The sequence below is a fragment of the Biomphalaria glabrata genome, chromosome 10 (genome assembly GCF_947242115.1).
Source record: "Biomphalaria glabrata chromosome 10, xgBioGlab47.1, whole genome shotgun sequence".
Classification (NCBI taxonomy): Eukaryota; Metazoa; Mollusca; class Gastropoda; family Planorbidae; genus Biomphalaria; species Biomphalaria glabrata.
The window spans coordinates 41,917,700-41,931,506 of NC_074720.1; the positions used below are offsets into that span (position 1 = coordinate 41,917,700).

Consider the following 13,807-nt stretch of genomic DNA (forward strand, 5'->3'; position numbering starts at 1 on the left):
AATTGTTATAGATTATGTTTCATATACATTGAAATAAATATAAATTTAAAAAATTAGTTTAGAATTTTAAATAAAAAAATTTTTTTTGATTGAATTTAATCACATTAATGTCAAGTTTTTCAAATATTTCAACCTATCAGGCTGAGGATCATACGCTATGTATTCAACTCCACTGTGGCCGTCATCCTTTGGCGTGTGCTCATCGCTAAGTCGCAGTTTGCTCGCAACTTGTGGTTCTTCATCGTAGGTCTGGTGTTTAAGTTTGTCCAATACTTTAGAATCACCAGCACCATGCAGAAGTCTTGAGCTCGGCGTGATTAGTCATCAGCGTAAAGTTATCCACAGCTGTAGGTCATCGTCATCATCAGCTCATTGGGAAATATTAGAACTGTTAAAAGGTTGCTCTGATTAGGAACATACTTGTCATGTGTTAATCTAAAGCTGAGGCATTGGTAGGAGTTTTATTTATTTGTTGCTACAAGTCAAAACTATTTGATAGTTCGGCAGAGTTTGTTTGTTTTTATAAATAGTTTGAAGTTTTCACTTACTTGGTGTTGTATGAGCTATTAAATATTTATCTATTCTTTGGAAGTGAAGTTTTAGTAAGTGACCTTGACATTTTCTATACAGCTTTCTCTTTGTAAGCCAAGGCTGTTTTTTTCTTTTGTAGAATATCATTATGTATTTTTCAAGAGGAATTCAACAAGCAGCAACCTTTGAAATTGTAATGAAATAAAGTTTTTAGTGTTTGTCCCTTCAAATCATCTTACATCTTTATTTTGTATTTTAAAAATTGAAAGAGAAAAAAGATACACCTTTTATATAATTGTTTCTCTCCCGAGGAAGTGTACCAAATACAGATGTTGTAATAGAAATCTAACAAAAGATTTTTTGGTTTTCAAAAAAATAATTTCCAAATTGTGAATGTGTTTTTACTTTTACAAAGCTGTAAGTTCAATCATTTGTTGTCATCCAATCCATTAGAAGTGCCAGATGGGATCTCTTGTCCTGTTCATCTAATGTTGATCATATATATATATATATAAATATATATATATACCTTTCTGTTTCAAGAACCACTTTTTTTTTTTCCTGAAGGAGGTAGAGCATGGACATAGGATATCCCATAATGCAATGATGCCGCCTTCTGATTGAGTAGCTGCATTTTCTTGTCATTGTGTTTTTTTTTTTTATTAGCACTTAGCTGCTACCATTGTTTTATCATTATCAGCCAAAAAGTTATATCTCCTTTTGTTACAAAAAGTGTGGTCCTAGTGTGTGTGTGTGTGTGGACTGGTATTTCAAATTCAAAACAAAATGTTTCCAGGAAAACTGGTGGAACACTGAAATGCTCACACTGAGTTAAGGTATTAAGATTTGAACCCTGTGCATTCAGTTTGCCAGTGGCACATTTCCACACATCCTCCCCCTCCCCCCCTTTTTTTAATGACCAATGTATTTGTGTTTGAGCACATGGCTGTTTGGTGTTGGGACACATTTGGCATGTGCTTCAAGCACAAGATTGGCATGTGCTTCAAGCACAAGATTGGCATGTGCTTCAAGCACAAGATTGGCATGTGCTTCAAGCTCAAGATTGGCATGTGCTTCAAGCACAAGATTGGCATGTGCTTCAAGCACAAGATTGGCATGTGCTTCAAGCTCAAGATCCACCAAAGTAAAAAGTGACACAGCTTGACAACACCTGCCCAATGATTTTGGAGAGTTTTTGTGTCTTATTTCTAAGCATTTTCAATTCTGGCCCTTTGTTTTTCTTCCCTTTGAATCAAAGCTTGAAAAAAAAAATGTTAATGAAATAAAAGGGACTGAGACTAGCAAGTCTTAATTGAACATTTCCATGTGACTAGTTTTTGTCTCGCAATACCACAGCTACATATGTCCAGTTGGGTGAGATGATGTGTTTTATGTTATTTAGCTGTGGTCAATTCAAACTAAAGCTGTATTCGTTTTGTGTTATTTAGCTGTGGTCAATTCAAACTAAAGCTGTATTCGTTTTGTGTTATTTAGCTGTGGTCAATTCAAACTAAAGCTTTATTCAATTCTAGTTTTGTGTTATTTAGCTGTGGTCAATTCAAACTAAGGCTGTATTCAATTCCTGCTGTACCTAGAAAATTATATTGGCTCAACATTGTTTTCTGCAGCTTGTTTTTTTTTAATTTATTTTTTTTACCTTTTCATTTTATGTGTTACAATTAGCCTTGTATTATTGATAGGCATAGTCAACACAGATCTAGTTTTGCTTTAGGCCACACATATATGATATATTTACCAGTATATAATTTGACTATTGTATTGACTTTAAATTTTGTATTCCTTGTTTTAAAATAAACATTTTGAACTGTGTACTTTGGATTTGTTCAACATTTGAATTCAACACTGAAACTTGGCGATGCTAGACTAGTTTGCTTTTACAGTTGGAAGTATTTGGACTTTCTGGTCTGTTTCAACCAATGTATATGTATATATCTGTGTGTGCTGATCAACTCCAATGAAAGCTGCAATAGTTTCTGTTATGCAATGGCACACTTTTGTTTGTTTGTTTGGGTATAACAATGAATGTGACTGTCATTCCACATGTATGCTCTCTCTCTCTCTCTTTCTCATAGAAACAAAATAAACTTTCAGTATCATATGTTTTGTATTGATTTGATTCATATTTACAATCTTAAAATGTGATGTTACACTTAACATGTCAGCACACACATACCCAGACATACACAATAAGACTGTGGTACATAAGGAACATTTTTAAACACAGCCAGCCAACACAGTCACTACCCAGACTTACAAACAAGATTATATAAGGCTACCATCAAGACTGTGGTATGTAAGGAATCTTTCTAAACACAGCCAGCCATTTCTGTCCTTTATTCCTTGTGACCTTTTGACCTTCTTCTGTACTGTTGTAGATTTTATCGACTACTGTGTCATCACTCTGAGGACAAAAGAGCCAATAAAAGATTATGGCCTCCTCCTATACTCTTTCATCTTACTCTGGTACAGTTGACCTATGTTCCATGGCCTCTCTAATGAAATAATACGATTTCTTTAACAGGAAGCAGGAGTCTTCAATTCATGTACTTACCAACTCATTCTCTTCCACTCGACTGAATAAAGGAAAATTTGTAAAGTGGTCAACCATCCAGTCATGTAGATCTTTCACATCAGTGATGGTATAGACTAAACCCTGTGGACCAACAGTAACAATATTCACATCACTGCTGGTATTATAGAGTTGAAATAAGCCGCATAATTAATTTTTTAAATGTACTTGTCTGGAGCTAAAGACCATCGAATACATTCCAAAATTACTTGTACATAAAGCATCCACCCCATTTCTTATATTTATGAAAGTAATACAGGCCATCATATTAATGACACTACATTGAGTAAAACAAATGTACATCTAAAACTATAACAGAATGATGGCTTAAAATGTCAATTTGTTTCTTGATTGAATGGAATTTAGTTGCCACAAAAGATTTAGGAAGATTCTTTATTTTCCCATAAACATGAAACTCACAAATGCGCAGAAAAATATCCAAGAATATAGATTATAAATACTTAAATTCACAAATCCAACAAAAAAAAAAATCACATTAGTAAGAATCACATATATTGAAATCATGTTTAGCCTAAGTAAATGAACCTTGAGAACTGGAAATGTCTATATACATATTAAAGCACATAAAGACATCTCAAAATGTTTTTATCTATACAAGACCTTTCTATTCACACTTTCCACAAGAACTAATAATGTCTTTTGTCTATATACACCTTAAAGCACATTATGACATCCCAAAATGTTTCTATCTACACAAGACCTTTCTATTGTCATTTGCTGTGATGTTACAAGCTACTTTTGTTTACCTTTTCTAACACTGCAAAGTAATAGTTGCAGTTTTTGTTTTTTAAATAGCAAATGTCTAGGTTAGGTCACTATAGCACCTAATTGTTAATTTGACCCAAAAAAAATGTTGCCAGTTAATAACTGCCATTTATACTGAAACACCCTTATGTAATTAGTTCACTAAATTGAATACATGCTAACTGAAAAGCTGAACAGAAATTAAACTTGTCTCTGTCCCGAGTATGTCTCACTGGCCTATGTTGAATTCTAGTTATTTATTTATTGGAATATACACTAAACCTTACATTCTAGGGCCAACTTACAACCCCTTTCTCTTTAAATTTGCTACAGCTTTGATTAACACTTGCTAGAACCAAGAACATAAGTGCTTGATTACCTTGTAATCCCCTACTCAGAAACTGATATTCAGTATAACGAAAGTGTCATTTGCACCTCCACAAACATTACATCTTAAAGTATTGCAAACTTTGTGTGACCCGCCATGTTTTCAGGACCCACTAAAAACAAATTTAAAGTATAGACAAAGTAAAGGGGAATGAAACAAAAAACAAACCAACTGTCTTGTAATGAAACTGTTCAGTTAATGAATACAAATATAGAAAGAAAGAAAAAGAATCTTTAATTACATTTTAAAATGTATGATTGCATTTTAAGTTTTCCAGTGTGGTTGAACCAAGTCAATACTGCTATTTTCTAAGTGTAGCTGTTCCAAAGTCACTAAAAACATTTTGATGATTAATTAAAAAACAAAAAAAAAGTAAAGTTTACCCCATCTCTGAGAACATAAGCATATTCAGCCAGTAAAGTTTGATTGACAATCCTCCACTTGTGTTTGGCTTTTTTGAAGTGTGGATCAGGAAAGAGGAAGAACATCTTGGTCAACTGAAAATAGGCAAATAACAAAGTCACACTTGAGGGACTTATCAGTGACACTGGAGAGACTTATCAGTCACACTATGTTGACTATCACACTGGAGTGATGTATTAGTCACACTATGTTGACTATCACACTGGAGTGATGTATCAGTCACACTATGTTGACACTAGAGTGATTTATCAATCAAACTGGGAAGAATTTTGTCATATGATCGTTTAATGAAAAACATTTTTGTTGATTAAATGTCATAGTTCATTTCTGTTGACTATCACACTGGAGTGATGTATCAGTCACACTATGTTGACACTAGAGTGATTTATCAATCAAACTGGGAAGAATTTTGTCATTTGATTGTTTAATGAAAAACATTTTTGTTGATTAAATGTCATAGTTCATTTCTATTATAATTCTGACAATTAGTGCAACAGCAAAACTAACCTAAAACCTTAAATTATTAATAATAAAACTGTCCTTTTAGTTCCATATTACAAGATAATAATCTGAATAATTCCGTCTATTAGAAAACTGCATTATAGTAATTTTTTTTCTCCCTCAGTTTATTGCTCTGTTTCTCTATTAAAGAAACCAAAAAATGTATCAATGACTTTAGACAGACTTGTGACAAAGGTGCCCTAGCATAGACATAAAAAAAATGAAAAAAATTATTGAACTCAAAGCCATCTACTTGTACAGTACACAGAGAATATGATTCAGCTTATCTTCTGTCACAGAGGATGTGGCTCAGCTTTTCTTCTGTCACAGAGAATGTGATTCAGCTTATCTTGTCACAGAGGATGTGGCTCAGCTTTTCTTCTGTCACAGAGAATGTGATTCAGCTTATCTTCTGTCACAGAGGATGTGGCTCAGCTTTTCTTCTGTCACAGAGAATGTGATTCAGCTTATCTTCTGTCACAGAGGATGTGGCTCAGCTTTTCTTCTGTCACAGAGAATGTGATTCAGCATATCTTCTGTCACAGAGGATGTGGCTCAGCTTTTCTTCTGTCACAGAGGATGTGGCTCAGCTTATCTTCTGTCACAGAGGATGTGGCTCAGCTTTTCTTCTGTCACAGAGGATGTGGCTCAGCTTTTCTTCTGTCACAGAGGATGTGGCTCAGCTTATCTTCTGTCACAGAGGATGTGGCTCAGCTTTTCTTCTGTCACAGAGAATGTGATTCAGCTTATCTTCTGTCACAGAGGATGTGGCTCAGCTTTTCTTCTGTCACAGAGAATATGTGATTCAGCTTATCTTCTGTCACAGAGGATGTCACTCAGCTTTTCTTCTGTCACAGAGGTGGAGCTTTGGAAAGGATCTATGACACAATAATGTTTTCTAACAGTCTGGTGAAAACACAAATATTACATGATGTGGTAGGACAGCAGTTCAAGGCTGTTGATGTATACAATGAAAAAGATAGATGTCTCATGCAAAATCAAATGCTTCCAAGGCCTGTAATCAGAGAAAAGCATCATGACTCCTTAATGCAGCAGCCTAACTGTTGAAAGCTGACAACACTTTAGTCAAATGGGAGCAGCTGTTGTAATCCACCAAATGCAACTGATATTGATATTTGTTCTTCTGTTCAGTCTGAACCAGCCACCAGCAGTGAAATTCTAACCATCAGCACAAGATAAAAGCCAGTTACTGGTCATGTAATACCATCAAAAAGCATATTATTTGACATCACCTGCCTCAAGGACCTAATAGTCTTGAAGGAAAGCCTATAATATACTTACTTAAGTAAGAAACAATTGGACAAAGAAAAAAAATTAATATTCACCAACCTGTCCTTTTTTGAAATAATTTGGCAAATATTTCATGGCGTTGGATCTCAGGCAGGCTATGTTGTCATACTGGCCAGGGTGTTGAAGGCGTAATGCTTCTATCCTCTTCTGGACATATTCACAGACCTTGACCCTTATTTCCATCCCCAGCATAAGGGTTTGGGGGAACAAGGGAGATAAGGCAACTAGAGGGAAGGAATGTTAAGATTTAAAGGCCTATTATTTGAATTATTTAATAATAATTTTAAAAAACATGGCATAGTCAGCTGTAGTGTTCCAATATTATGCGTATAGATAGTATAGAACTGAATGCACATACAATAATTACTCAACTTAAATTACAATAAAAACAAAATACCCCTCCTTCCCAAAACCAAACCTTTTTTTTTAAGCTGCCACAGACATGGAAAGAGCCAATATCAAAACTGGATAGAAGAAGAGAGAATCTGAAGTACTTAAAACTACTTTTGATGAAAATTAAGAAATTAGGGAAGGGGCTTGTCCACAATAATTGGTCAATCAAAAATAAAAAACCGAACAAAAAATACAAAAAAAAAAAAAAAAAAAAAAAAAAAGATATTGAGTTAGATTAAAGCAGATACAGAAACAAAGGTCATTCATTAATAGGAATATGTTAAGAACTTTAACTAGAGAGAAAGGAATCTGCCCATAAGGAAACGGAAGCAATGGACAGAATTAAGTGTTGCCAAAAGATAGACCTTTTATCCAAGCTTTTGCCAGGGAAGAATTAAAATCAATATATATTCATTCTGGCATGTGCTCTACCGGAGAGGATTTACTTTAAAACATCCAGCAGCTAGACAGACCAAATATGTACATAAATAATAATATGCAACTCTAAATGTGTTCTTTCATGACAATTTTCTACGCTCATGATATATTTAAAGACTCCAATATAAGTAAAGAATCACTGAACTAGAGAAAGAGGTCTTGAATGAAATCTATGAGCTTATACATATATCATCATTTACCTAATAATCCTCCATAGCCGCAGCCTACATCAGCAAACTCAACTTGTTTAGGTAAGTGATCTACTGCATCCCCATTTACTATTTTATCCTCCAACTGTGGGAAATGTTCAGGATACAGACGAGACCAATCCATCAATTCAGGTCGCACTGGACTATAGCAAAAATATATATATATATTTATATAATTACTGGGTATATACAAATCTTTTGTTAAAATAATGGCTATGCACATAATAAGCCACAAAGTGTCTTGCTTAACAAATGTCTGTGAAACAACTTTAAATTTAGTTAGTTATCGCATAATATTGGAACACTACGGCTTCCAATGATAGGCCTTTAAATCTTAACTTAGAAGATGATGCGCACAATTTTCCTGAACATTAATTTCTTAAACTCTTAAATCAATAATGCCTTACATTTGGAAATTCCAGAATGTGATAGTCCTTTCAAAACCAATGTTGGCTCTAGATCTAAGTCTAGTACTCAAGCCAGATTTACATTTATTTATTTTTTACTTTGAAAAAGTATAACGTTCAAACTAGAGTTTTCCCCACGTGACCAGCAATAAACATCAACTGTTCAATTTCTTGGAAAATCATTTTAACTTAGAGCTGTTTGAGATTAGCGTCCATGCAGGTTCCATTACAGAAAAAATGGCTGGAGGACATGAAGTAGTATATCCTTAATAGATTTTTTTAAACACAATCTTCTAGTGAGTTGTGAAAAAGTCAATGTTGGCACCCCCCCAATGGTGCTAAGGGATAGCAGGCAAGAATTCAGAAGACCATTTCTGGACAAAAATTCTGATGCTCAACAAGTCCACAAACCAAGTCCACTGGGTCTGCAGCCCAGCATTTAGCCACCACCATGTCCATTTAAACCAAAAAATTTTTAACAACTATATACAATTTAACAAACAGTGTAATGTTGTGGGCAAGGAAATATTTTGTTAGTAAAAAAAGTAGGCCTACAACAATTTCATTACCTAAACAGATACCAAACATTTGCCTAGAAATAAAGAATGTTAAAACAATTGTATGTTTCTAAGTGGAAATTGTGTAGGACTTACTAATCCAAATTGTGATCTGAATTTGGATTACAGTGAGCCCTCTGCCGGTAGAATTTTTTCTGGGGAAGTCTTGCCTCCATTCTGAAAGACAAGAATAAAATATTAACAAGCAAATTTAAAAAAAAAGAATTAAAAACAAAAAGCGCATATGAAGTGTAATTGTATCAATTAGTTTGGACGTGTAATTAAATTTGTAAGGGGGGGGGGGGGGGGGGAAGGGGGAAAGAAAGGGATATCTGGGTGAATTTTATGGTAATTGATTTTTAAAAGCATTTACAAACAAAAAAAAAGATGAGTAAGACTTGTGGCTCATGTCTCTTTGGGACAACATGCTAACCACTCTACTAGTGAGGTACTTGTGACTAGAGAAGATTGTTAAATATTTTTTGCTTATACCAACACTTCAGTCAAGTACTATTTCTTTCCTTTGTTCAAGATATCAAACACAATAATTTATTACCAAAAAGTTAATTAAATAATTACTTAATTTATTTTTAAAGTTGATTCTTGTGTTCTCAGGTAAAAGAAATAAATGTGCAGAATTTCAGCTAGATCAGAGATTGGGTGTTGGAGCAATTATGTGTACAAATTTTTTACCAGTCAGAGCAAGTTGATATTAAAAAACTTTGTAAAAACCAATTCTTAGACTAATATATATATATATATATATATGTCTATTGTAGTCCTTGGGGTAGAGTGGTGGTTGAGTGACCTGGGGTTCAAATTTCAGTGACAAAACTAGGTTTTAAATTTCATGAATAGCTAATTCATATAGTAACACATACATAATTTACTTCTATATTTTGCATTACATTATTTTGAAAAATAACAATGAAAGAAATAATCCTTTTATTTCTTCTTTGAGTTATATCCCTTTGATGTTTATTTTCAACATTCAAATAGTGTTCAATTCTTTCAGAAGCTGTTCAAATACTCTAGGTTATTTAACCTCAATTTTCATGTTTGAATAGTAATGGACAGATTAAACAATTTATTGCATGTGTTTCCCTGCCTAATAATATAAAAGTTAGTCTTGGAGTCCCAAGATTAATGAGGAATGCAGTATTTCCAGTGGCTACGCAGCCCCACCTGTGGCCTACATATTTTGCCCCATCCAGCCTAATAATGCATGTGTTTCCCTGCCTAGTTAGAGGCAAAATATATAGGTTTTGTTTGACTAATGCATCCTTGGTAAAAAAAAAAATACCCTTAACCCGTAACCTACTTATTTCTTCCTAAGAGGTAAACAAAAGTGACGTTATTATACCAGTGCACTTTGAATCCAAGTAAAAAAAAATTGTTTTCAGTTGGTTATAAAACTAAGTGTGTCTTAACTATAAAGAAATGGATGACGCACAATAGGAATTGACTAGTTTCGCCATGACCATCGAAATAACGGTCAACTTTGCAAAATACAGAGGGGTGCTCGATAAGTATCTTAACACAAGGGGGTTCAAGTAACGTCATTTACTCTAGATCAATATAGATCGATTCTAAGTGCTCCCCTTCTTCCCTAAGCCTAGTGCCATTAGAGTCAGGAAAACCATTATATAACTTAAATTTTAGAAGCTGACTTAGCCTTAGTTTTAAATAAAAAAATAGCAGAATTTCAGTTTGTCTCTAACAGTAACGGTAGACCAGTAGTAACACAAAACATGCACATCTACCCTACCTGACTGTACCATCTTGACTAGTCATTCTAGTACTAGTACTGTAAATGTCCCTACTCAAACTGTCCCTAAGAGTGGTCTAGAGTCTACTAGAGTGTAGCCTACACTTATAAAGAGTCTAGCTCTAACTTTAGCTACTATCTGTCAGGATTTTGTGTTTTTTTTTACCATCACAAAAGAGATAAAACTAATAAAAGACATCAATAGCAAAAGACACACAAAAAATCACAAAACTCTTTTGTTACCCTGGCAATCAATTCATTTTTAAATAGAAACTAGATCTATCTGTGATATAAACTTTTCACATGTAAATTATGAGTGAGTCTGGTGTGAATGTTAATGTACATTTTGGTTTTCTTTACTAGTTATAACTAGTTATAGTTATAAGATAATAACTTTAATAAGTAATATAAATTATAAGTATTATAATATAAGATGTAAAAATCTAGACCTAATCAGACTTCTATCACTAAAATGTGACTAATCACAATGTTTTGAATTTGTTTAGTAAAGTTAAGTTACAGTACAGCTTTAAGTTTAGTTTGGACGACTTGGACTTGGTGACAAATTGAAGTTGGTGTAACACTTACTAACACTACACTACACTGTCTAGACTCTACACTACACTGACTACAGACAGTCTTTGACTTTGAGTCTACTCTGTCTACACAGTAATTTGAGTAATGCACAAATTCAAATTGTAAGACAAATTAAATGAAATTTCCTTTAAGTTATGACTTATCGTGGATAATAACGACAAATGCAATAAAGTAATAAAGGGATGTCTATAATTTATTACATGATAATTAGATGTAGACTCTATGTATTTAGTACAGTTCAATTGTTTGTATTTCGTAAGTCACAACGCATGCAGTTGCAGTTATTTATCTTTTTTATTATGTAGACCTAGTGTTTAACAAACGGAAATTGTGTATATTATGTAGAAATCTAGAGCATCGAGTACAACGTACTATTAATATATCAATTTTAGGGGTACTATCACCGATCTTTTTTTTTTTTTATATTATTGAATTTCTGAAATTTTAAAATAAGGGATCAGCCTTAATATCTATACAGCAACCATAAATATTTTTTATATTATTTTAAAACATATACTATATTCTAAACATCATACTTCTGGATCTATATCTCTAATTCTGATTCGAAGGGTACAAAGTTCAGATTTTGAATCCTCCTCATTACTAGATCTATGTACCGGTATATTATATCTAGTATTCCCACCCCTTTGTTTAGTAAAACTTGATTGCTTCATCTTTAGTTAAATTATTATGTATTCTATTTCGAAATTATTAGAGAGTAACATTATTTAGTGCAATTCACAATTATTTTTCTAGCCTTAGTTGTTAAAGTTTTTTGTTGTTGTTGTTTTTTTTGTTATGACCAACTGCAACTAGTTGGAATAAATATACATAGTTTCGTTTCTGAATTTTTTGAACAAATATATGTAAAAAGTAGTCAGTCAGGGGAAAAAAAGTGTTAGCTGTATTCATTTTTCATTTATTAGTTCTTGTCTAGATCAAGTCTATTTACCTTCTAAGTCCAAGTTTTCCACAAATGTGGAAGTAAAATATTTAAAAGATTATTAGACTCTTATGTTTTTTTTATATGTTGTACTTGTATCATTTTAAGGGAAAATTTAAATAATGGAAGCAGATTTTGACCCAGAAGACAAATACAGGTTAGTCATAAATCATAAAATAATGAAATGATGATAATCATTCTTCAGTCCAGATCTTGAAATTGAATCTCTTGTCTTGAGTCTTGGTCTTGTCTCATCTTCTTCTTATAGATCTAGATCTATAATGATTAATAATGTTAATGACATAATGATTTTATGAATGTGAATTTTAATATTACTTATTTTAGAGCTAATAAAGTAGCCTAAAGACGAGTAGTCGGAGTAGCCTAGCTACCCTAGCTAGGCCCTAACATAATAATTTAAATAAAGTTAGCCTAATCAGCCTAATGTAAACAGTAAAGCCAGGTTAAGTAAGACAAGACAGTAATTGAAGACTAAAAAAGTCACCCATTAACTAAGACTCAGAGTATGATTATATCATAATATTATCATATTATATGATAAGGAACATAATGATTATAATCATATAATCTATTATAATCTGAGACATCTGATTATTATAAATATTAATCTAGATCTAGACTCTAGCTAAACTCTATAGACTCTTTCACTATCTATATAATAATAAATAATAATATTAGTAATGATAATCTTTTTATCTATGTAGTAGTCTATTATCTTATTATATATATATATATGAGTTTTATATATAATATATATACTATATAGAATGATATATATATATCATTATTATTATAGATCTAGAAAATCTAGATCTAGTATCATCTAGATATATATATATATATAATAATAATATATAATAATAACAATAAATTGAAATGTATTAATTATAAGCATTCATAAATTCATGTTCTTACTCATGATACTGGTAATAATGTAAATGTTGTTGTACTGTAAGTCAAGTGAGTGTAACTAAGAATACTCTTTCAGTTCATGCTCTTGACTCTTGTCATGTCTTACTCAGACTCATAGATGTATCCCGCGGCCTTAGATATAGAATTATAGATATAATCAGATATATCTAATCTAGAATCAAGTCTAGTTAGTATCACATTAGATCATTAGATACTATAAATCTATTATGCTATATGATTATTATGATTATCAGAATAACTAATCTACTATCATTTAATGATAATAATTGTCAATTATTTCTGATTTAGTGATTATTTATGTATATATATGTTTTTGGTCTGCCCAGTATGGTCATGAAGTATCACTGATTAGCTTTAAATATGATGATATTATGTGTTATCATTGTAAATACTAAAAAGACTAGCCTAGTATTCTATTTTTTTTTATACTAGTCTGTAGTATTCTATACACTCTAGAATCTATGGTATATAAAAGATCACCCTAATCCTGTTGATAGTATAAGTATAGTACAAGACTATAAATTGTAAATAGATCTATTATCCCTTTTAAAGGTCTACCATAGATCATCTACCACTTTGACTTGCTAATGTTAGTTTCGGCTATTCATTCAGAATTGAAGACTTAGATAATTACAACCTACCGAGGCCCAAACCTTCTCACCATCGGGACCATTGAGACAACAGTCTAGAGCACTGTACTGAAAGGGTGGTCATGATGGTGATAATCAATTGTTGCGAACATTAGGTGATAAGAATCATCATTAGACATCCTGGTGATGTCATACACTAAACCAAATGCTGTTAATGTAAACATAGATTGTAAACAACCAATTTGCACCTTGCTGTTTCACAAGCCAATCATAGTGCAGACATGATCAATTCCAATATCTACTGTCACCCACAACACTGGCCCACCACATTCGTCAGATTGCTGAAGGTACAGGGGCCAATGGTAAAAACGCTAGCCCCAGCTAGCTTCCTCTAGTAATAGGTAGAACAAACCCCAAAGCAATAAAAGACCAAGAAATTATA

General features: G+C 32.7%; 3 protein-coding genes across 4 annotated transcripts in view; 2 read left to right on the forward strand and 1 right to left on the reverse strand.

Moving 5' to 3' along the window:
- The window catches only part of LOC106074064 (fatty acyl-CoA reductase 1-like), a 36,759-nt gene extending 34,109 nt beyond the window's left edge, over positions 1-2,650 (forward strand). Inside the window, exon 12 of the mRNA XM_056043868.1 lies at positions 141-2,650. Within this exon, the coding sequence (XP_055899843.1) occupies positions 141-306 (166 nt within the window). The 3' untranslated portion in view covers positions 307-2,650. The remainder of the gene's footprint in view (positions 1-140) is intronic.
- LOC106074065 (tRNA (guanine-N(7)-)-methyltransferase-like) lies at positions 1,156-11,205 on the reverse strand. The gene is made up of 7 exons (XM_013234789.2): positions 11,079-11,205; positions 8,610-8,690; positions 7,541-7,692; positions 6,549-6,733; positions 4,658-4,771; positions 3,104-3,205; positions 1,156-2,953 (listed from the first exon to the last, which is right to left on the reverse strand). Exons 2-7 carry the CDS (start codon positions 8,687-8,689, stop codon positions 2,831-2,833), a joined length of 756 nt encoding a protein of 251 aa, XP_013090243.2. The 5' UTR covers position 8,690; positions 11,079-11,205; the 3' UTR covers positions 1,156-2,830.
- A 585-nt stretch (positions 11,206-11,790) lies between these two features.
- The window catches only part of LOC106073261 (adapter molecule Crk-like), a 34,679-nt gene continuing 32,662 nt past the window's right edge, over positions 11,791-13,807 (forward strand). For both annotated transcript variants that reach the window (XM_056043885.1, XM_056043888.1), the window contains exon 1: positions 11,791-11,978. In XM_056043885.1, coding sequence (XP_055899860.1) covers positions 11,944-11,978 — 35 coding nt within the window. In that variant the 5' untranslated portion in view covers positions 11,791-11,943. The remainder of the gene's footprint in view (positions 11,979-13,807) is intronic.